Source organism: Mauremys mutica, unplaced genomic scaffold, assembly GCF_020497125.1.
Source record: "Mauremys mutica isolate MM-2020 ecotype Southern unplaced genomic scaffold, ASM2049712v1 000170F_np12_subseq_2783730:2963042_obj, whole genome shotgun sequence".
NCBI classification, from domain to species: domain Eukaryota; kingdom Metazoa; phylum Chordata; order Testudines; family Geoemydidae; genus Mauremys; species Mauremys mutica.
Genome location: NW_025422869.1, coordinates 100,261 through 121,932, shown reverse-complemented (window position 1 = coordinate 121,932; position 21,672 = coordinate 100,261). Strand labels below are relative to the sequence as shown.

The window sequence follows — 21,672 nt, the reverse complement described above, 5'->3', positions numbered from 1 at the left end:
CTGAGGTGCAGATTGCATCATGGAACAGGCACCTGAATACCTCAGAGAGCCTGTTTCAGTACAGAGATAAATCCCCCCTGACCCTGCACCCCTCCTCACCACCCCCACCGGACCTGCACGGGGCATCATCAATCAACACCCCACACTCCATGGGGAACCCAATGGGATGGCTGCCCCCAGCCCCTCTTCTGGCTGCTCTGCCCCACCCCACCTCATCCCCCCTCCCCTCCTCACCCCACACCCTACCCCACTCCCACCCTGCCTCACCCCTTCCCCTCCTCACTCCCCCCACTGCCCTACTCCTCACCCCACAGCTTATCCCACTCCCTGCCCTACCCTTCTTCTCCTCACCCCCCTGCCCTGCCTGGCCCCTCCTCACCCCATACCCTACCCCGCTCCCACCCTGCCTCGCCCCTGCCCCTCCTCACTCCACCTCCCCACTGCCCTACTCCTCCTCACCCCATGCCACCCCCTGCCTGGCCCCTCCTCACCCCACAGCTTATCCCACTCCCCGCCCTACCCTTCCCCTCCTCACCCCACACCCTACTCCACTCCCTGCCCTGTCCCACCCCTGCCCCTCCTGACTCCACCCCCCACCCTGCCTGGCCCCTCCTGACTCCCTGCCCTGCCTGGCCCCGCCCCTCCTGACTCCACCCCCCACCCTGCCTGGCCCCTCCTCACTCCCTGCCCTGCCTGGCCCCGCCCCTCCTGACTCCACCCCCCACCCTGCCTGGCCCCGCCCCGCCAGGCCCGGCCCGGCCCGGCCCGGCCCAGCCGCCGCAGGAGGCCGGAGCCCGGCTAGGTCCCTCAGCGCCCCCTGGCGGGCCCTGCAGCCCGCACTCCTGCTCCTGTCCGGCCTGCCGCCTCAACCGAACTCCACCCCCCCGCCGCGCGACGGGCAGCCAAGCCGCCCAGTGAGAGTCCAGTGTCTCCATAGCGAGCCAATGGCGTGGCCGGGGAGGCGGGCTTGCGCCCCGCCTGGGTTAGGCTGTTCCTGGGCCGGTTACTAGCGCCCGACTCTGGCCCCTCGTTAGTTGCGCGGGGTGGGCACCGCCCGAGGGACCCTTCCCACAATGCCCCTGGCTGGGTAGGGGCGGCGGGACCCTGCTGGGCGGGCAGCAGGCCCCATCGATCCTGCTGGGGGGGGCGGGACCCCGGCCCCATCGATCCTGCGGGGCGGGAGGCGGAGGGACCCCGGCCCCATAGCCCCTGTGGGGGTACCCCGGCCCCATAGCCCCTGTGGGGGGGGCGGGAGAGGCGGAGGGACCCCGGCCCCATAGCCCCTGCTGGGGGTGGGAGGCGGAGGGACCCCGGCCCCATAGCCCCTGTGGGGAGACCCCGGCCCCATAGCCCCTGCTGGGGGTGGGAGGCGGAGGGACCCCGGCCCCATAGCCCCTGTGGGGAGACCCCGGCCCCATAGCCCCTGCTGGGGGGGCGGGAGAGGCGGAGGGACCCCGGCCCCATAGCCCCTGTGGGGAGACCCCGGCCCCATAGCCCCTGCTGGGGGGGCGGGAGAGGCGGAGGGATCCCGGCTCCAGAGCCCCTGCAGGGGGTAACAGGCTGTGTCCAGGCCTTGAGCCCTCCAGAAATTTTTTTAACTCCCATGTTTTAAAATCACCTCTGGGGACCCTGAATGCCCGAGTCACCTAGGGGAGGGTCACCATCCCACCAACGGCTTTGCAGCCCCCCTTTCTCTAGTGTAGGGGGAGCTCAGGGTTAGTCTCCAGGAGAGAGGGACTGTAACAGGGTCCCAAGCTCCTCTCTGCTGCTGGAGCATCTTTATAAGGCCTGGAGTCTTTAGTTGGCTTTTTCTCTCAAGCTCTCTCCTCCACCCCCCCCCCCCAAATAGATGCTGGGAAAATAGCCCTAAATACAGGTGTCCCCAGCAGTGTGACAGCTGGAAGTTCAGGCAGGTAAGGAACCCCCTTTGTATTCTTATTCATCCCCTTTGGTTGGTTTGTGCATGCAGGTACCTGGGTGTGAAGTTTTGCCAACACACTTTTAGTTTTACTTTTTAATGTCTAGCGCGTTTTTTCCTCTGGCTGGGGATGTGAAAGGAGCAATCCTGGCCCAATGCAAACCTGACCTGCCACTGCACCTGAGAGGGGTCTGGCATAGGAAGAGGAGCTTTTGGAATAAGAATGCTGATGTTATAGCGCAGTGGTTCTCAAGCTTTTGTATTGGTGACTCCTTTTGCACAGCAAGTCTGAATACGGCCACCCTTAAATTAAAAACACATTTTTTTAAATATTTAACACTATTATGAATCCAGGAGGCAAAATGGGGTTTTGGGGGTGAAGGCTGACAGCTCATGATCCCCCCCCCCCCATGTAATAACCCCCAGTTTGAGAACCCCTGTTGCAGCGCTTCAGCTAATGGACAGTTACAGTCAAGTGGCCTTCAGATTGCAGAGCAGGCTTTGCTAACAGGTGGTTACTTTATAACACTCAAAAGTGTATTGGGCACTTCATAATACAAATAAGGAGACATGGTCCCTGCCTCGAAGGGTTTACAGTATACAGCCCTAATCCTGAAATCGCTTCTGCTATACCTGTGTGGAACCTGGAGCAAACCTTCTGATTGTATTAGTTTTTGTATACATTTAAGTATACATTTCCCTGATCAAATATGTACCCAACTCCCAAGCCCAGCACTAGCTGAGACTGTGACCCATCTTCCTGGTGTGAGCTTGGTGGTTTCCATAGAGAGCTTTTTGTTTGTTCTTATTTCTTGTGCCAAGGGAATTGCAAATGTCTTTGGAAAGAGCTTACATACGTATGTGATGTGAGGCCAGATAGTTTTCCCCTTTCTCTCTAAGAATTGAAGCTTTCTGCAGTTCCAGCTGCTTCCCAGGACATGTATTACTATTTAAAGAAATAAAACAACATAGCCGAGTAATTGTGAAACTGCTTTAAGGCCATGGAGGTGGGAATGGAGCTAGTGTGGTCCTTGGGAGCTGGGCTTTGCTATGCAAAAGGAAGAAAGGGGCAGAATTATGTACCGCTTTGGCTGTTAAGGTTGGAGGGTGCAGTGTGTTAATTTGGCCTCACACTCCCTCAAAACCTTCTTTGAAAGGACACGACCTCCGTGCATTCCTGGCTAGAAGTGAGTGACAAAAGTTGTGTTAATTCGTGCATCTCACAACCCTTCTCAACGCACTCCAGTTGCAACTTGTAAAATCTGAATGAAGGGAGTTTGAGGTGAGGGATGGTGTCTGAACTGAAAGAACCCTCTAGGACACAGTATGGTATAGTGGGGTGAGCCTCAGCTTCCCAATCTGTCACATGGGGACAGTAATACATGGCTGCCTGACACAGATGGGTCTGGGGATTAGTTAGGCCAAAATACCAAGGAAGTGGCCACTGATTTTGGGTACCTTAAATTTTGGGAGTCTAACTTGAGACATGCTGGATCTGACCTTCAAAGGTGCTGAGTGCCCACAAACCCAGTTGAAGATGCTGAGAGCTGCAGATGCTTAGCAAATCAGGCCTAAGGTGCCTGAAGTTCAAAAAGCTTAGGCTACTCCTGAAAATGTTGGCATGGGTGCTTAGCAAGTACTCACAGGTGCAGGGAGCCAGGCCAAGCAGGGTGTGAGCTGGTGGATATTCAGCCCCTGTGCATTTGGGCTGTTGGGGGGAAAGCTGAGAGGCAGAAGACTTATCCTGTCACTGAGCCGTGTAGGTGCCTCTCACTTGTCACCTGACCCTAGTTGTACTCTTCTGTGCTTCATCTCATCTCAATCCACTGCAGTTCAATCCACCCCAAAATGAAAAGCACCCGCAGCAGTTCCTCATTCCAAGCCGTCAATGCCAATAGCTTGGACCTGAGTCTAACGGGCCTCCCACTGCAAGTCTTGCGGCGGCCGAGCAGCGCCTCTCCAGCTAAGCACGTCGCTCGTTCCATCTCCGTCATCACCGAGAGCAAGGCCAGAAGGAACGCTCCGGTGAGTACTGCGTCTGTGGGGTGCTTTCACCCAAACCCTCCCATCACCAGGAGAACCTGGGCAGACATTTCAGACTTCTTGATACACTTCTATTCTCCAGGGGTTGCTGAGTGTTTTACTTCGTCCCCTGGGACATGCATTCCCCTTGCTTTTGCTCTCTGAACAGAAGTTAGGTGTGTGCTTTGGGATGGGGGATCCACGAAGGGCCTGTTGCTGTTTTATGAAGCACCATTGCGATGCATTTTTATTGTAGAATTCCCTAGTTCTTTGGGAGGAATTTGCTTTGCTGAGTCCATCCTGGCATTCTGTGCCCATGCTTCTCTTTAGAGAGTTATTGTTGGGTTTTGTAACACACTACTGGGGATACCCAGAGCTCTGAGCCGCTGTGTTCCCTCTCTGCCTTTGCAAGAGTGAGCTTTGCTGGCAAATTAGACCGTGTGTCAGCTCCCTGCCATGCCAGCTTGTCTTCCTCACCAGCAAACTCCTCAGGGCTCTCCCAGCCCAGACCTCGCCAGCAGGTAACATAACAATCAGTGAACTCCAGCCCCCAGGCGCCTCAGAGAGATTTCTTGGCAGTGCACAGCCCCTACCCCGGTGCTTTCACAGAAGGCATTCAGTATGCTGCTCTGTTAGAGTCAGACCATCACAGCTTATCAGTATAACTGAGGTAAATATTCCCGTCCCTTCAATCACAGCACCGAAGGGGGTTATAGTAAAAGTAAAACAAGTTAATTAACGAGAGAGCATGGGTTAAGTGATACCAAGTAAAAGAGAGAAAGTGTGAGATGGTTACAAGCAAATGAAAGTGAAAACACACATCTCAGGGTCTGAAACTTAATCTAGCAAGATACAGTCTTTGTTCAAGATGGTTTCTTTTACCCCCCGTCTCCTTTCGAGCTTTTAACTGGCTGGCCTGGGCAGGACCTATCACAGAGCAAATCACTTGGTTTCTTTTTGCCTGAGGTGAAGGATAAAGGTGGAGTCTCTCTCTGTTCCTTATATCGCCAAAGGGATTTCTTCATCTTACCAGGCAGGGAGGCCTCTGAGGACCCAGTCTCCTGCATCTGTCGAGGGTGCAGGTCCCATGTTAATTTCTGTCTCTTGAGCTCAGGAACAGGATAACCCCCTGCTCGTTTAGCTGGATAGCTTTGTTTACTGCTAATGTGTAAATTGAGGTAAACCCACATTCCTTTGCGTAGGACAGACCCATTTATCCCCTTTACCTTGACTAGGCTGCCTTGTCTTCACCATCATACAGAGAGAATTTGTAACTTCACATATAAGGTCAACACATGCCTCTGATCATGAGATTAATATCCAGTGTGGTGTTAGCTTTCATAAGACACCTCACAAGGAGTATTTTGTACAAATAGGATTGTCGTAATGTGTAGGGTGTGGAGACGGGGGGTCTCGGTCACAGATTTCACTTTCTCCTGTGCAGGAAGATGCAGGACTTGGCTGCTCCAGAGCCATTAACAATCTCCGGAGATCCAATAGTACCACCCAGGTCAACCAGCAGGTGAACGGTGCTTTCCGGTAAGGGCTAAAAAAATACCCACCCATCCTGTTCACTAAACAGCAAGGAAACCCTCTGCTTCATGGTCTTGTTAGGCTACCTGGTCAGTGTCTGAGTTCCAGGCACTTCACTTGGGGGAACATGGGGTTAGAATCCAAGGGAGATAGGAAGTGTAATTCTGTGGGCCTGAAACCTCTTTCAGAAATGAGCCTCAAATAAACTGGATGCCATATTAATTCCAATAGGCACTGTTGCCCATGCTAACAGGGGCGGCTCTCGCTTTTTTGCCGCCCCAAGCAAGGCACTCAGGCAGCCTTCGGCAGCGTGCGTGCGGGAGTTTCCTGGTCCCACGGATTTGGCAGATTTTGCCGAATTGCCGCCGAACCCGCAGGACCAGCGGACCCCCTTCAGGCAAGCTGCCAAAGGCTGCCTGACTGCCGCCCTTGCAGGGACTGGCAGGGCACCCCCCGCGGCTTGCCGCCCCAGGCACTTGCTTGGAGCGCTGGTGCCTGGAGCCGCCACTGCATGCTAATAATCCAACCTGTGCTTCCTAGCACTCATAAGCCACCATACAATAGCAAATCATTGTGCTTGCAAGGTGGACAAGGCAGGGAGGGGGACAGCTGACCTGTTGAATTCACCAAATCTACTTCCCAACCTTGTGGTGCTCAGACACTACTGAGGTAGGGGCCTCATAAATAGGTAGGTGGATTTCTTCAGCTCTCAAAGGGGAGAGAGCATCTGGTATTACTACAGGAGAGAAGAAACTACTGTCAACTGCTGTGACCTCCCTGGGGCCTGCCTCACTCCTCTTGTCTTGCAAGGGGCAGGAGAGCATTATTCTGCTATTTCAGACTCTTGACTGTCTCTGATTGGGAAGAACCGTGTCTCCTTTTTGAATGAAATTTGCCCCCAGCCCATGGGATCCTGCTGCTCCTTCACTCTTTGTTACTCTTAGGGACGTAAAATGCAGAATTGGGAGAGGGAGGCAAAGGGGAGCTATAGGAATGAAAGAAACGAATGCCACGTCTCTTCCAGCTTCAGGCTCTAATATTTTATACCGTGCTTCTCATCTTGGGCCTCTCCTACACGTTCTAAAGGCTGATTACTTGATCAGCATGAAGGGAGGAGCTGAACATCAGAGTGTAAGAGTGGGATATGCGGGGGTCTCTGGACATCCTGTTCCTAGGAGCTGATGCACAGTGAAGGTTTGCTTCTCTTGCTGCTGCTGCTTCTCTTAAAAGCTAGGCCTCCCCCACCTCCAGGAATGCATTGTTAAATGCTGAAGGGAAATTCTTGTGTGTGTAGAATAGTAGATGAACTGGGGATTTAAGTCCCAGTCTACTTAGAGAATAGTTCTCTTATATGCCAGTTGACACAGACCAGAGTCCTGATACAGCTGGCGCCTCAGACTAGTGTGCTGTTTGTGAGGCTCTTCACAAAGTTTCCAGGTTAATCAGGCCTTTCCACAAGGGCTTGCTTGGGGAGGTCGTTTGTTCCCATGTTCTGAGTTGTAATCAGCTCTTCCTTATAAGCCTGATTTTTGCCTCCTCACTGAAGGCCCTCTGCCCTTCAAATTTTGCATCGTGGCTGGTGGATAGAGGAGGAGTCCTTGTCAATTTTAGGCAGAAGAGAGAGACCATTTCTGAAAGATGAGAGCTTGAATAAACAGGCTTACTTCTTTGGCAAATTCTTGAAACGCTCTTTTTGCCACTTTGTAGCTCAGAAATTATGAGCCCTGGTTTAGTTGCAAGTTCTTAGCAGGAGGTGGAGCACAGGTCTGTGCTGAGCTGGGGCTGCTCACTGCTGAGTTAGAAATGGGAGAATGTTTGGGGTGCAGCGGACTGTGAGATCTGCTGGACTCTGCGAGGTTTGCAAAAGCTTTGACAGACTGCGAAGTTTATCAACAGACTGACTGGCTTTAGAAGCATAACCAGACTCTGTGTACGCATGGATCTCAGGTACTATGAGAATGGCGGATGCTGTGCTCATGTGCTTCCCACTCTCTGAAGGTTTCTTTATGGCCAAGCTTTAATTCTGGGTGTTTGGTTTTCAGGCTTTTTTTTTCCAAAAAGCTGCATTCAGTGAAGGATTTCCCCCCCTTGAGTTATTGCTAGGAATGTACAGCCTTTGCTCCAAGTTATAGGAACACACACATCCTCACATACACTGCTCCACGCTTTCCACCTCTCCAGGAATCACAAAGCACTTTACACACTCTTGTTAATTCTCAAAACACCCCTGCGAGTGGGATATTCTCCCCATTCGAGATGTCAGTGATTTTCCACAGGTCATGTGGCAAGTCATTGATAGAACCCAGGAGTCCTGACTCTCAGTCCCTGCTGTGCCACTCACTCATACTCCTTCCCATAATATAACATCTCTTTACATGGGCCTTTGAAATATACAGCACTATGTATGAGCTAATTCTGTATGGAACCAATGACTACATAACGACACCCTCTTCCTGCAAAGCTCTTTTACTTCCTGTTTTGGATAACAGGTGCCAGGTGAGTCTTGGCTTTTTCAGGCCAGCTCTATGGATTAGTGTCAGATTGTGCCAATTTGTGAAGAGCAGGGCACCCAATAGCCTCCCCTGGCACCATAGATGCAGCCCTTGAAGGAGAAACCCCCAGGGCATCGCTGTTGTTTCTGCATTTGAGGTTTCTGAAAAGGATTTTTTTCATTCCTTATCTTTCTTGGGATGTCCTTCTTTCGGGAACACAGTGCTGAGCAGCCTGGAGACTTCTTGACCTTCTTTGACAGCAGCTCTGGGGGAAGAAAAAAGCTGGCAAGTCTGAGCAAAACCTCCCCAGAAAAGAGAACCACATGGAATATCCTGGTAAGGGAGACAGCCTATTTTGACTGCTGTGGGCAGCATTACACTCCCCATACTCATGAGTAGCCCATTGACTTCAAGTTAATGGGGCAAGCCACATGCTTCAGTCTTTGATCGGTTCTCTCTGTATAGGGGTACATTTCCAGCTTGGTGCTGCTGTGATTGAACACCCTGATATCCTGCCCATTAGATCTGCAGCACAAATGGTTAACAAGGCAGCCTACTGCCACGTGGGTGCTCCCTGGCCTGTGTTAGACTGTGGGTCTGTTTTTCTGGCCCACTGGCTGTTGGTCCCTGGTGTCTGATGTGAAGCCTGGAGGAATGCAAATAGACCTTTCAGACCACGTGGATGGTGGGACAGTGAATCTTTCTGGGAGACACTGGCCCTTGCAGGAAGACCACATTCCCCGGGGAGGGTTTATAATACACACTGACTGAGTGCACTCATACTTCTGCTTAATGCCACGGTAGGATGATCAGCCCAGGGTCTTCCCGATCCCATCCAGCACCCGCAGCTCCAGCACGCTGGAGTCCCCAGCAGGCATGAGGAAGAAAGAAACCACTGTGCTGCTGGCACCCAACTTCACTGCCAATAACAGGTAAGAGAGGTAGCAGCACAGGGCCGGGACGGTTCACCCCTCTTCTTTAGACGTGGAGCTAAAACCAGGAAAAGGAGGTGGTGATATGAGTCAGCTGAGAATGAGATGTGAACGGCTATCTAGAGCCCCACGCGCGTTATTTATAGTGAATACATGGGATTTCACAGCCCAGGGGGCTGGAGCTCACCATCTAAACGAACTGCACCGCGATAGCTAAGGGTCAGATGCAACAGGGGGCTGATGGCATCTGAGCAGAGATTAGTCATGGAAGGTTGGGCTGGAGAGGAGACCTTTGAAGGTTGCTTAGTGCCCAGGAAGAGAGATGCTGCTCTAGATTTAGCAGAGGGAATGAATGAAGTGTGAATCCAGGAGTAGAAGGAGCAGGGAAAGGCAGCAGCTGTTAGAAGGCAGGGGGTGGAGCTGCACAGGTGAGGATGAGGAGGCTGAACCTGGTGTTGAAGAGGCAGGAAGCTGACAGAGGGGTTTGAGGAGAACATGGCAGGAGAGGAAGATGGCTTTAGCGGCAATGTTTTGGGTAGAGTAGCTCCAGTGCACTGGGTACGAAGCTCCTTCCTCACTCGTTAACTAGAGAGTACAGTGGCTCCACTTGCTCTAGAGTGCAGGAGTCCTGTGCTGCAGGTGACTAGATGGTATAGGAAATATGTACAGAGGGTTTTGCAATGCAGCATTTGAAACTCCCTCCTTTCCCATGCTGCAAAAGGCAAGGCTTACGCCAGACCAACACATTGAAAAAGCTGGGACGAGCAGACTCAAAGCCACAGGCTCTTGGCTGCAGTCCCATGTTAGCACATTTCCTGCGCTAAGGGGATGCGTGTGTAGCTCTCTGCGTAATGCTGTGCACCCGCTGGGGAGGAGTACATTCTGGGTGACAAGTGCATTTCTAGGAGCGGCCTTCTGGGCAGCAGTGCACTGGGTAACAATGCCTGAAAGCCTAAGAGAAGCTGTGAGTATTTGGGGTGCTGGGGAAACAGTACGGAGTTATCTTAAGAGCCCATTTCTGTGCTCTGATCCAGCCAGTCCTAATGTCTCATTCTTCTCTCCACACAAGGAGTAACAAAGGGGCCATGGGCAACTGCGTGACCACCATGGTGCATAACAACTACTCCACCACAGACAAGGCCTCCACGCCGAAAAGTTCCAACCAGGCAGCAACTTCCCTCAAGTACGTATGGGTGAACGCTCTGCTGGGGGGACAGGCCTGGACTGGGTGACCAGACCCTGGCTTGCACCATACGCTCAGGAGCGGTTTAGACACATGAGAAAGGATGTGTCTTAAAACGTGTCACCTCCTAAGTGTGGCTGATATTGCTAGCTGACAGCCCAGTCTCCTTCAGTGCAGGCCCTTAGCTGCGTCATGCCAGACGACTGCTAGCAGCTCTGATAGAATGTTCCCAGACCTGTCCGTGGACCTCCAGGCACCTCCTGAGGGCTCAGAACTGGTCCAGCCCTTGAACTGAGGGTGTGTGTGAGACATGGCGAAGGGAGGGGGCTCCTCTTTGAAACACTGAGTGTTTGACTCTCCATTCAGCTCCTAAAGCCCTAGTCACTCTTTACAAATGGAGTTTCATTGTGCTTGCCTGAACAGCGCAGGTGCTCGCAGAGATCTAGCAACCCAGGACTCCTGGTTATATTCTCAGCTGTTCCACTGACTCGCTGTATGGCCATAGGCAAATGCCTTCTCCTCTGTGAAGGTTTCCTGACCTCTTGAAACGTGCTTTCGTCCCTTGGGTGCCGGTCCCTGGCAAAGGGTGAAGCCCAAGAGCAGTTACTTGTCCAGCAAGAGGTTTGGGTTTTATGCAGAGTGAGACGGTTCTGGGTGCCCATGGGTCTGGCTGGTGGGCACAGCAAAGCGCCTTTTACGGTCCTGTGCACTGGGCCAGCCCGCTGGGTGGATGTGGCATTCAGAAGGATGGCCCTAGACAGTCTCCTCCTCTCTCTTAGCAACATGATCAAGGCGACCTCGATGGAGGACAGTGAGAGCAGCAGCTTCAAGAAGTCTCAGAAGAACTTTTCCAGCAACAACATAATGCCCCACAACAACAGCAGCAGCCTGCTGAAGAGGAAGGAGGTGACGGAGGAGGAGGCAGAGAGGTGAGGCAGGGAGCGGAACGGAAAGGTGGGGGGAGGGGGAGTTTTCAGGCAGGGTGGGAGAAGTTCGGGGCTAATGGAGGGGGAGAAGGGAATGCCAGGGCTGGGGGAGGCAATGGACAGTGTCAAGGCAGATTGCAGAGGGCATGGGGAAGTGGAACTGGGATACAGCACAGAAGCTGGGAGAGGGAGCAGGTTTTGTCCAGTAACATATTCGGATGTGCATATTCTGTGGGTTTGTCTGTGGGCCAGATCCTCAGCTGGTAGAAATCGGCATATCTCCATTAACTTCAATGGAGCTACATCGATTTAGTCCTGCCTACGGTTTGAGTCTATGCTTTCAGACTCTCTGTGAGCTTGTGTGGTCTGATCGTACAGGAAGAGTTAGGTGGACCTTGGGTCTGATGCAGTATGGCCGTTCTTCTGACTAATCTCCCCAGAAACAACTGTCCCCATGTGGGCATGTCCATCTGAACGGCGAGACCATGTGAGGGAGGTGGTCAGTAGTGCCTCAGGCTGTGGGTGTGTCGTCTCTGCCCGTGTGCTTGCAGCAGTCTCATTGAGCCGCCTCTTTCCCTTGTAGGTTCATTCATCAGGTTAACCTGGCAGCTGTGACCATCCAGCGCTGGTACCGACGCCACTCGCAGAGGCACAAGATGGGCGCAGCCGCTCTCGGGCACTTGTTGGCTTCCAAGAGAGAGGTCTGTCACAGACAGGGCTCCTGGGTATTCACTCGGAGCCAACTCCTCAGTCCAGCACAGCCTTGTGTGACGCTGGCATGCTGCTGCCCTTGGAAACAGAAAAAGTAGTTCCCCTCTGGCCACCAAGCCACCCAGCTGAGAACTGGACGGGGTCTGATATGTAGCCAGAGGGATGTGTTGAGCGGCATTAGGCCCCTCCAGGCTCATGGAGCCAGAGAAGGGCCCAGGCATCGAACCCGGGTGGCTCATGTGGCAGCTCAGAGCACCGCTGGCCTGGGTGTTTGGATGGCGACATCCATGGGAATTTAGTTCCTCTGAAAACCAGGCCACAAGCCCCTTGCGTCAGCCTCTGAGTGGTCTCTCCAAGTGTCATTCCCTTCCCCTGGCGTAGCTGCAAACAGCCACTTGATTGGCAGTAACAGCAGTAGCTCCTGTTGAAGGCTCCAGTCCTCCTCCTCCAGTGTCAGGTTACTGGGCACGCGTAACGTCTAGGGCAGTGATGTCCTTTGTTGGCGTGTTGTGCTCCATTGGCAATAACTGGCACCTTAGGAAGTGATGCATCATCTGCAGCTTTTTATATTTCTTTGTATTTAATTATTTATCTAACTAGGGGAAAAAACCCATAGCTCTTGCATGTGTGATTCTATTTTTAAGCCTGTCTCATCAGTGATTTCAAACCCAGCCAGCAGATAATTGCTTTTAGTGTTTCATAAACATGCACCCTCGGGTGAAACCTCTCTGGGCACAGAGTCTCTGAAAAGAGAGGGTTGGGGTAGGAAACTTTCTGGGTTTGGGGCAACCCAGACAGGAGGGAAATGTAGTTTGTTTGCATCTCTTTGCTATGGGCAGCGAATGCTGGCGAGGAGCATCCATAGTTCTCAATAACGTCCATCTGTGCTTCTGTGAAGGAAAGGCAGCAGCCGCGAATGGAGGAGGGGAACGTCCTGGACTTGCAGCGGAAGAAGGATGAGGAGAGACGGAGAATCCGGGAGGAAAAGGCCCAGCTGGCCCGGCGAGCTGCTATCCAGGTAATGGTGGGGCCAGTGGGCTCTGAGCAATGGGTGGGTCAGTTTGTTTGGCTTACCTACGCAGGAGCCATCTTTAATGTGGGGTGGGGGGAGCAAGGGCGGGGAGGGGTAGTTCTCCGCCTTCACAAGGGCTTCATGTGGCGTAGCTGGGGGAAGAGTTGGGGGGATGCTGGGCAGCTCAGTGTGGGGTGGGATACAGCACCTCTGCCATGGCCAGCCTGGAGTCTCCTGCCGTTCAGCCGATCCCAGTCTAGCTCTTGGATAACAACCGTCCGCATCCGAACTGGCAGCCCCTGCAGAGAGGCCACGGCTCCGTGGGCCACAGCGACAGGGCTCCACTCTTGGGAGGAGCAGGTCCCCACAGGGCAGGTTGACGCGCACTGGCAGGGAGCATTGGCTTTGCTGCTGCACATGCAGTGTCTGTCCTATGTATCGTGCCCTCGTTGCTGCGCTGTCGGAGCATCTCGCAGTCTGTACCGTGGTTACTCCCGCCCTGCGCAGGACGGCTCGGTCTCCGGGGGCTGCCGATGCAGCATGGACATGTTCATTTTTAAGTGATGTCCTCGGTCTTGCTGGATGGGATTGTCATCTCATTAACCCTACAGTGCCTGCTGTGCTCACTAGCATCTCCCAGTGCTCAAGCTGTCACCCTCTGCCCCCAGCCATTGATCACACAAACTGAGTGGTGCAGGGGCTCAGCAGCATGGGCAGAGGGGGGCCTTGTGCCAGGCAGGATGCTGACGGACAGTCCCCTGTTACAGGAGCTTCAACAGAAACGAGCCCAAAAGGCCTCTGATGCTAAGCGCCTCGCGGAGGAGGAGCTGGTGCTGTTGAAGGAGAGCAGACAGGTTGGAAGGAAAAAACCCACCAAACCGGCCTCTGTGAAGAACATCAGTCCCGCCAACAGCATCGTCAAAGCCAATAATGCAGGTGAGAATCTCCCCAAGACCTTCGGGCCGTAGCTCCCTGTGCACCTCTTGCCAGCGGCCGAGGGCCAGGGCAGCAGGGTGCTGGGGCTTGGAAGCCGAAAGGAGGGCCAGGGCTCTTGGGCTGCTGTAAAGCAGTGAATGCTGCTTTGATTCCCACAGATGCAAATTTCCGTGCAGCAGCTGCCGAGCCCGAAGAAATGTGCCCTCCAGGGCTCGGTTCGGGTACTGGACAGGATAACGTGGCAGAGGACAAACCGCAGGTGGGCTCAGCTCTTCTCTCCAGTCACTGGGGCTTTCGAAAGCTCAGGCACTGGATTTGGCTCTCCCTCCCTCCAGACCCTTTCAGTCCAGTGAGGCTCAGTGCGGAGCAGCAGGTGCTCAGCTCTTTGCTCAACCGGCCCAGGGCTCGGTGCTGAAGAGGCTTGCATGAGAGCATGGAGAATGGCCCCACTGCCGAGAAAGCTGTGACTGTGCGTTGGGCCTTTCTCGAGTCAAAGGGCTACTGATCTCCCTGTTCTGCATCAGGCCACACTGAGCCCCCTGCCTTCTGTGGCTATTTAACACCCGGATTACAAGCTGGGCAGGCCCTGTAAACCATTCTACCATGCGTGGGCTTTCCCTCAAGTCCTCCCACCCCTTCTTCCCTAGGATGTGAACTCCAGAGAGCTGGCCAGTGAGGAGCTGCAGACAGGGGTCACTGCGACCAGCAGAGCCCAGTCCAAGGTCACCCTCAGTGAGCTTCTGGACACCCTCAAACTGCTGGAGGAGGAGCCGGAGCTGATGCCCCAACCTAAGCTCTACAAGAAAGACAAATATGCCTGGATAGATGGGGTAACGTCAGGGCTCAGGGTTGGGTAAGACCATCCCCTAGACACAGCTGGGCAAGGAGGCTTCCCTCCCAGGGCTCGCTTGCTGCTGCCACACAGTCAGAGACGGGATGACAAGTTAATGCCTGTGAAATGCCACCGTTTCAGACTGTGCCTCTGGGAGTGTCAGTCGGGGACAAGGTGGAATTTGGCCTGGCTGGGGAACTGAAGCATGTTTCCCGCCTCCCAGGAGCAGCAGGGCCTTGCTAAAACCCTTCTCTCAGCCAGGCTGCGCTTGTCCAGGGAGAATTCCTGCCGACAGGGGGAGTGAGCATGTCCATATGAGGACTGGCCATTAGGGGGCGATGGAAGAACTCGGTTCCATTGGTGACAGCTGATTGTTCACCCACTGCCTTGCCTCCCAAGCAGTCCCCGCTCTCTGCTGTGCTAGGGCATGGCACTGCTCCCTGCAGGTTGCTGGGTCCATGAATGCGACACATCTTCTCCCTGGGCAGGAGGCCGACTCAAATTCCCTGACTGCTGATAACCTGGAGAAGTTTGGAAAGCTGAACCATTGCCCCGGCGTCCCTGGGGACGGGGCTCTGCTCTCCGAAGCCAAGCTCCAGAGCATCATCACCTTCCTGGATGAGATGGAGAAGTCGGAGCAGGAGCGGCCCAGATCCGCTGCCTCTGCCACTCAGCAGGAGGTGAGCAGCAGGGCAGTGTGTTAGACTAGCACCTAGACTACGTGTTAAATAGGAGCCTGCCCTCTGGCTGTTCCACTCTGAAGCTGCTGTGGAACAGAAGAAGATGGGGCCAGTGTAATGGAGATTGAAATGGATCCGTCGACATCCTCGCTGGGAAAAGGGAAGCCACCGAGGCCTTAGGACCATGTTCCACTACATCTTGCTCTCTTGACTCCTACAGAATGCTCTGGGGAGGCAGAGTCTCTAAAAGGCCTGGCCTTGGGCAAGGGCGGGTTGGGGTGTGGCTTTTGGAGGCCAGAAAGGGAATACAACATCTGCTGTCTCCATTCCAGAGGTTAGCGAGAGACCTGTCCTGTAGGTGAGGGCTGGGGTTCCAGAGCCCATTTGAGAGGCCTAACAGTACAGTGGCTGAGTCCCTCCTGCCTCTGGACACCTGGGGGTGGATGGTGGTGGGAATGAGCTGGGGGGAAGAGGGGGTCTCCTGGTCCTACACTGAGCTGGTTTCTTCTCCCAGGGGCTCTTGTCGGAAGAGGAGGTGGCCCACCTGGAGCAAGCTTCAGCCGTAGCAACAGAGGTGACCAGCTCCATCATGAGGCTGAAACTGGAGGTGGAGGAGAAGAAGCGAGCCATCACCCTGCTGCAGACCGCGCTGGTGGGTAGCCCAGACACTCATCAGCAGTGGGAACCAGAGCTGGCCTTCAGGGCTGGCCTGCACTCTCTACCATCTGAGAGGGCAACTGTACCACCCCCTGCACCAAAGGGCAAGCATTTTGCCAGGCTAAATTCCCATGGCAAGTTAGGGACAGATCCTCTCCATCACGGTGCCAAGCTATCGTGGAGGAACCAGAGGGATGGATCCTGAGCTGACGTGGGCTGAGCCATTGGCAGTGGTCTGGGAAAGCCCAGCTCGGGGGCTGGGCAATCCCTTCCCGCCATGGTGCGCTCACCCTCACTCTCCTTGTCCACAAGATGCCCAGTCAGGTGGGAACTTCTGAGCCTTCTCTGTACTGCCAAAGTGCCCGACAGAGTCAGTGACCCTAATGGGAGCTGGTTGAGTCCTGGCCACGCTCCTGATCCAGCCTGCAACTCTTCAGGAAAGGGAAGGGCACTAGCATGCCAGGACTGCTGGCCCCACCTGCCCAGTCTGTGCTCTGCTCCCTTTCTCTCCTCCCCACCCACTCACACTGGGACCTGGCAGCCCCAGGAGGCTAGAATGGGAGCCTTCAACCCCAGTCAAGCTGAACCTAGTGGGCAGGCACCATTCCTCTCTGTGCCCTGGTCATGCCAGCCCCGGCTCCCTGTGGGCAGCTCCCCCTAATGTCCTGTGGTTATTTCCCCTGCGCCTGACAGGCACAACAGCGGGAACTGACCGTGCGGCATGTCAAAGAGACGGAGAAGGAGCTTAGCCACCAGCTCCAGCTGCAGAGAGAGCAGTACGAGGCTGCAATCCAGAGACACCTGGCCTTCATCGACCAGGTAATCTCCCCTCCCGGGTGGGACGCTTTCGAATCACGAAGCGAGGAGCCCCCTCCTCGCACCCCTCCAATGATCCTTCTTGAAGCATTGGGAGTCTGCTCCAGTTACAAACTCCTTCCAAAGGCCCTTGTGCCTGGGGGTGAGGGGGGCGGGGCCCTGCTTCCCATTCTCCAGCAAGGGGCTGCCTGGTGGGGAGGGAGCAGGTTCTATACCAGCCTTCGGGGTAGTTAGCTGGCAGAGCATCCTTTAACTTCCCAAGGACCTGCAGTGGAGTCAGTGCCCACGACGTGGGTGCTGGGTCCCGAGCGGGGTGACCTAACCTTCCCCACCCTCTCTCTCAGCTGATTGACGATAAGAAGGTTCTGAGTGAGAAGTGCGAGGCTGTGGTGGCAGAGCTGAAGCAGGTGGACCAGAAATACACCAAGAAGATTTCCCAAATGCAGGAGCAGCATGAGCTGGTGAGAAGGTGTAGAGGAGGGAGGGAGGGATGGCTGGGGGGTGGGAAGTGCAGAGACGAGACTTGCTCTGAGACCATCACAGCGGAGTGCAAGCGGAGGCAGAGCATAGTGTCTCCTCTCCAATCTGGGGGCTTTCTTAGGTCCTGGCTACCTCTGCTGATGAAAGGGAGAGAGCACAGCTTCCCCCGGGGGGGTGGGTCCCAGTCTGAGTCTAGCTGGCAAGCCAGAGGAGGCGGGAAGCACGTCGTTCCCAGGTAGAGGCTTCCATCCTGACTGACTGGGGCTGCTGCATTACATTCGAGCCCTGCCTGGCTGAGCAGACTGGAATTAGAGCCGGGCTCGCAATGGAAAGCCGTTGGTGTCAGATTGCTGAGGACGGCCTGTTTCCCAACTGAAGCCAGGCTGCGGAGGTGACGCCCCAAGCCCGCTGGGCAGTGCCGGGTGAGGCCTTACTCCAGTGGAGAGGGATGCTAGGCACCAGAACAAACCTGCCTCTGCAGAAGAATTTCTCACGGTGGCTTTGGATCCTGTAAAGAGGGGCTTGTTCCCAGGCTGGAAATGCGCAGGGCCTGAGGGTAATGTGGCTTGGGGAACCCTAGGAGTGAGCGATGGCAAAGAGCCTCTGAGAGCTCAGCTTGTTTCCCTTCCCGCCGCTCTCCATCCCTCGGCGGGATGCTGCCTCGTCGGGAGGAACGCTCATCCTGCGTTTCCCTTTGCCCGGGTTTTACCCATGACTCAGTCCCTGTGCGCTGGTCAGACAGAGCAGCAACCCATCTCCTCGCCTTGCTCAGAGGGAGTTTGGATCTGTTCTCGTCAGCCAGTCTCAGCAGCTCTGAACTGACTCCTTGGCGAGGGTGCCCGACCCTCCCACGCACACTGACAATGGGCCTCCTGCACCTCCTACTATTGTGCTCTTAGCTCCCTGCCCACGAACCCCAGTCCTGACCTGTCGCACCTCCTGCTGTTTATTTCCTAGCCCTGCATGGAGCGGAGACAGCCGTTAGCATCAAACCGTGGCCACTTTGTCACGTGGACGCATAGAAACTAAGTCAAGACCCACCAAACTTGTTTCACTTTGGTTTTAAGCCAGAGTTTGAGTCCAGACAGGAGGGAAAGGCAAGTGCGCTCGTGCTCCCCGGAGCCTCTGGGTGACTCGCATCTTGCAGTGGGCTGAGCTGGCCCAGCACGTGGTCGAGATGTGAGGCTGATTCCGCCGCAGCGAGAGACTAGCTGGGGACAGTGAGGGGTGGTACAGACCCGGGCTGAGGGCTCCTGCCATGATCTGTCTGCCCCACGTACTCATCTGGCCCCCATGACCGTAGTATCTTTAGTGCATTTATCCTCACGCCCCCGTGTGCAGCAGGCCAGGGCTGTTAGCCCCATGGTACAGAGGGGAGCTGAGGCCCAGAGAGACTGAGGGACTTGCCCAAGGTCACACGGGATGTCTGTGGCAGAGCAGGGAGTTGAACCCAGGCTTCCTGAGTCGCACGCTGGTGCCCCAGCCCCGGGTCACCCTTTATGTGATGGGTTAAATTCCCTTTCTCGGCTTCTCAAGGGCCAGCCGAGTTGCCAAGCAGTTAAGAGCCCCTTCTCCTTTCCTTGCTAGCCCCAGTCACATGCTGGTCAGCGCAGAGGAAGTGGGTTCATGGGACCTTCCTGCCACTCGGCTCTTTTGAGAGCTGCAGGTTTCTGTATTGGCCCCACTGCCCAGCTAGTTCGGCTGCTCCCTTCTGCTGCATCTGCTTTCTGAGTCACGGGGTGAATGAGCAGTTGGTGCTTTCATGTGCAGCCCCCACCCCTTCAGCACTTCCTGGAGCCGGTTAACAGGAAGCTGAGGTGTGACTTGCACTCACTCGCCTGTGTGAGCAGGGGCAGCGATGCTCTGGTGCAGGACCCGCTGTGAGACTCCTTAGTGCTGTTCCAGCACTGTCCCCGTGTTAACTCACCCGCTTGGCTGCATCTTCCTGTCATCACCACAGTCCCCTGCTGGGTTTCTGCTCCCAGCCAGGCTCTCTGACTTTGGGTTTCTCCCCAGTCTGGCACACTCTGGCCCCCCTATGGGAGATAAATCTATTCTTGGCTCTCTCTGTGCCATGCACCTCTGTTCCGTGCACTGTCTGGCTGACCTGGAGCTGCTACTTTCTCTGAGCACCCACAGGTGAAAGCATCAAGATGGTAATAGGCAAACCCCTGCCTGGGACAGGGAGGGTGTGGAGGATTTCACAGCTGGACACAGAGGGTTGGTCATTGACAATAACAGGCACGACCGCACTGCCTGCCTGCACTGGTTACTGGGCTCGGGCTGAGTCAGAGCCATCATTCTCTTCCTCTTCTGACTTTGCTGCTGTGCAATTCGCTGTCTCCTCTCCCTAGAGGGGGTCGCACTGTCCAGAGAGAGCCAGAGACCCTTTGGAATGGCCCCCTCCCTCCATCCTTCCAAACAGTCCAGGTCATACAGCTGTCTTACGGTTCAGTAGTGTTTTACATCCGAAAGGATTCAGGGTGCTTTGCAGCCTGTGTGGACAAGGAGCACTGCGTTCCGGCCAGCAATTAGAGCATGCTATATTCAACGGAAACCTCCATGGAAACTTATTAATGCCAAATGTTAATGATTTATATTTGACTGGCCAGGACGCTGGAGCTAGCATCCTGGCTCTCCCAAACAAGCGCCCTAGAGAGCAGTAGGACCTGGAGTGTCCAGCATCACCTGTGCCCACAGAATTGGAAGCAGTTGGCAAAGCAGTAGTGTCTAAGGAAGGAGTGACATGCCCTGCACAGCCTGCTGCAGGAAGGCCAGAAAACATCCTCTTTAGCAGAGCTGTGTGGCATTGTAAAGCTTGTGTGGATTCAACTGTGACGTTGCAAGCTCCTGTGAAAGGTGCATCTGTCTGTCCTCCTCCTATAGCCCCCGTGCTCCCGTGCTGAATCGGGGCTTGCAGGGGTTTGGAAAATCAAAGAACACGGCACTCCGTACACGCCTCTCCAGGCAGGTAACTGCATGTGCGCATGGATGTGCACAGGTGCCTCTCTCTGTCCTCAGATAGGCACCATCAGCCTGGATTCACCCTAAACCACGTTTCCAGCTGGTTTCCAAGGGCTTCCTACTACAACAGGTAACTCCCCTGCTCCTGTTTTCTGAGCTCCGCAGGGCTGTAGTGGCCCCGTCAAAGGAGAGGGGTAAAGGCACTGGGACAGTGTGTCTTTGCCTAGCTGTGGGGTGCGCGCTTGGGCTGCGGCTGTCCAGGTTGTCCATGCGTAGCAAAGGTCATTGGCTCTTGCCTGGTGCTAGGGACTTTCCTCTCAATGGGAAAACCTGCATTTGTAAGGAGTTTTTTTGCCTTCCATCTTGTCTCTGAAGTTTTGATATTCGCTTCCCAACAGGAGATCAAGAAACTCAAGGAGCTGATGAGTGCGACTGAGAAAATCCGCCGGGAGAAATGGATTGATGAGAAAACCAAGAAGATCAAAGAAATCACTGTGAAAGGTACAGAAGGTTCCTCTCTCTGCAGGTGTGAAAGCCAGTGTGTGCCTGTCCCTCCACCCCACATGCACACCCCCACCAGCGGGCACCCCGCCCATAAGGAGCTGCTGACACCTCATTGAAGAGCCCACATGTCAGGGCTATTCTGCTTGTGCATTTCCAGCCTGGTCAGGTGAGAGCAGGAGCTGGAATCGCCTGTTCTGACTCCCCAGCTAGTCGTGGCTAGGAGGGTTGTGAGGTACTGGGCTGAGAGCAGGCTCTTCTGAGGAGCCAAGAGCCTGTTTTCTGACACATGCCCCTGAACAGTAACTTAAATCAACAACCCGGGTGGGGAGGCTCAGGAATTGCCCATGGTGCGTTTCCATATCCTGGCCCTGCCTTTGTGCTTTTCTTTGTCATCTCCCTTTTGAAGCTCAGCTCACAGTAACAGTGAAGGTTCCCTGCTGGTTTTGTCCTTTATTCCAGTTGCCAAGTACTGAGTAGTCACAGCAGACAGAGCGTTAGCAGCTAGAGAGGGGAAAGCCCTGTTAGCCCATCCAGCCCCTTCTCCTAGGTGCCAGTGCAGGGTCCTTCCTTACTGCGCTTTCTGGGTCCTTTGTCCTTCCTGTTGGCGGCTCCCTCTTCCCGCCCCCAGGCTGCGTTTTGGCCAGAGCTGACAATAAAGTGACTGGTTCATGCTCAGCAAGTCCCCGCCCCCGCGCCCCATAAGTAATGCTGCATGCGATGCAAGGCCGGTCCCTGCCCCTGGCAGTTTACACTCGAGCAGGCCGCGGCGAAGCCCAGAAGAAGGGTTAGCTCTGAGTTGGGTACAGCAGAGTTTTATTTAGTTCCCCGGGAGCATGGTGGAAGGACTCGGAGCCTGCCCCATCGATGTTATGGGGTAGTCAGTCCTGAAGCTGGAAAGCTTGGGTCGCTCCCCCCTTCCTCCCACTCCTTTAGCTGCCTGTCCTGTCTCCAGGCCATGACGTGGTGAGAGCTAACCACTGGCAGAGCCATTACTCGCCTTCCGAGGACATTGTGAGTATGTTACACTCTGAGAGACCCATTCACCTGGGCTGTGTGGAACCATTATCCTTCCCC

At 54.9% G+C, this 21,672-nt stretch overlaps 1 protein-coding gene across 7 annotated transcripts in view; it reads left to right on the top strand.

Moving 5' to 3' along the window:
• The first annotated feature begins 897 nt into the window (after positions 1-897).
• LOC123356995 (centrosomal protein of 131 kDa-like) overlaps positions 898-21,672 on the top strand; it is a 28,577-nt gene continuing 7,802 nt past the window's right edge. The window contains exons 1-18 of one of the 7 annotated variants that reach the window (XM_045000257.1): positions 898-914; positions 1,850-1,913; positions 3,741-3,943; positions 5,385-5,479; positions 8,187-8,301; positions 8,770-8,897; positions 9,967-10,080; positions 10,860-11,009; positions 11,590-11,707; positions 12,616-12,735; positions 13,497-13,665; positions 13,824-13,924; positions 14,313-14,495; positions 14,986-15,177; positions 15,692-15,829; positions 16,528-16,653; positions 16,995-17,111; positions 20,493-20,595. In XM_045000257.1, the coding sequence (XP_044856192.1) occupies positions 3,767-3,943; positions 5,385-5,479; positions 8,187-8,301; positions 8,770-8,897; positions 9,967-10,080; positions 10,860-11,009; positions 11,590-11,707; positions 12,616-12,735; positions 13,497-13,665; positions 13,824-13,924; positions 14,313-14,495; positions 14,986-15,177; positions 15,692-15,829; positions 16,528-16,653; positions 16,995-17,111; positions 20,493-20,595 (2,146 nt within the window). In that variant the 5' untranslated portion in view covers positions 898-914; positions 1,850-1,913; positions 3,741-3,766. Of the gene's footprint in view, positions 915-965; positions 1,088-1,402; positions 1,914-3,740; positions 3,944-5,384; positions 5,480-8,186; positions 8,302-8,769; positions 8,898-9,966; positions 10,081-10,859; positions 11,010-11,589; positions 11,708-12,615; positions 12,736-13,496; positions 13,666-13,823; positions 13,925-14,312; positions 14,496-14,985; positions 15,178-15,691; positions 15,830-16,527; positions 16,654-16,994; positions 17,112-20,492; positions 20,596-21,672 lie in introns of those variants that run through there. The other 6 variants (XM_045000252.1, XM_045000253.1, XM_045000254.1 and 3 more) reach the window with 6 other exon arrangements.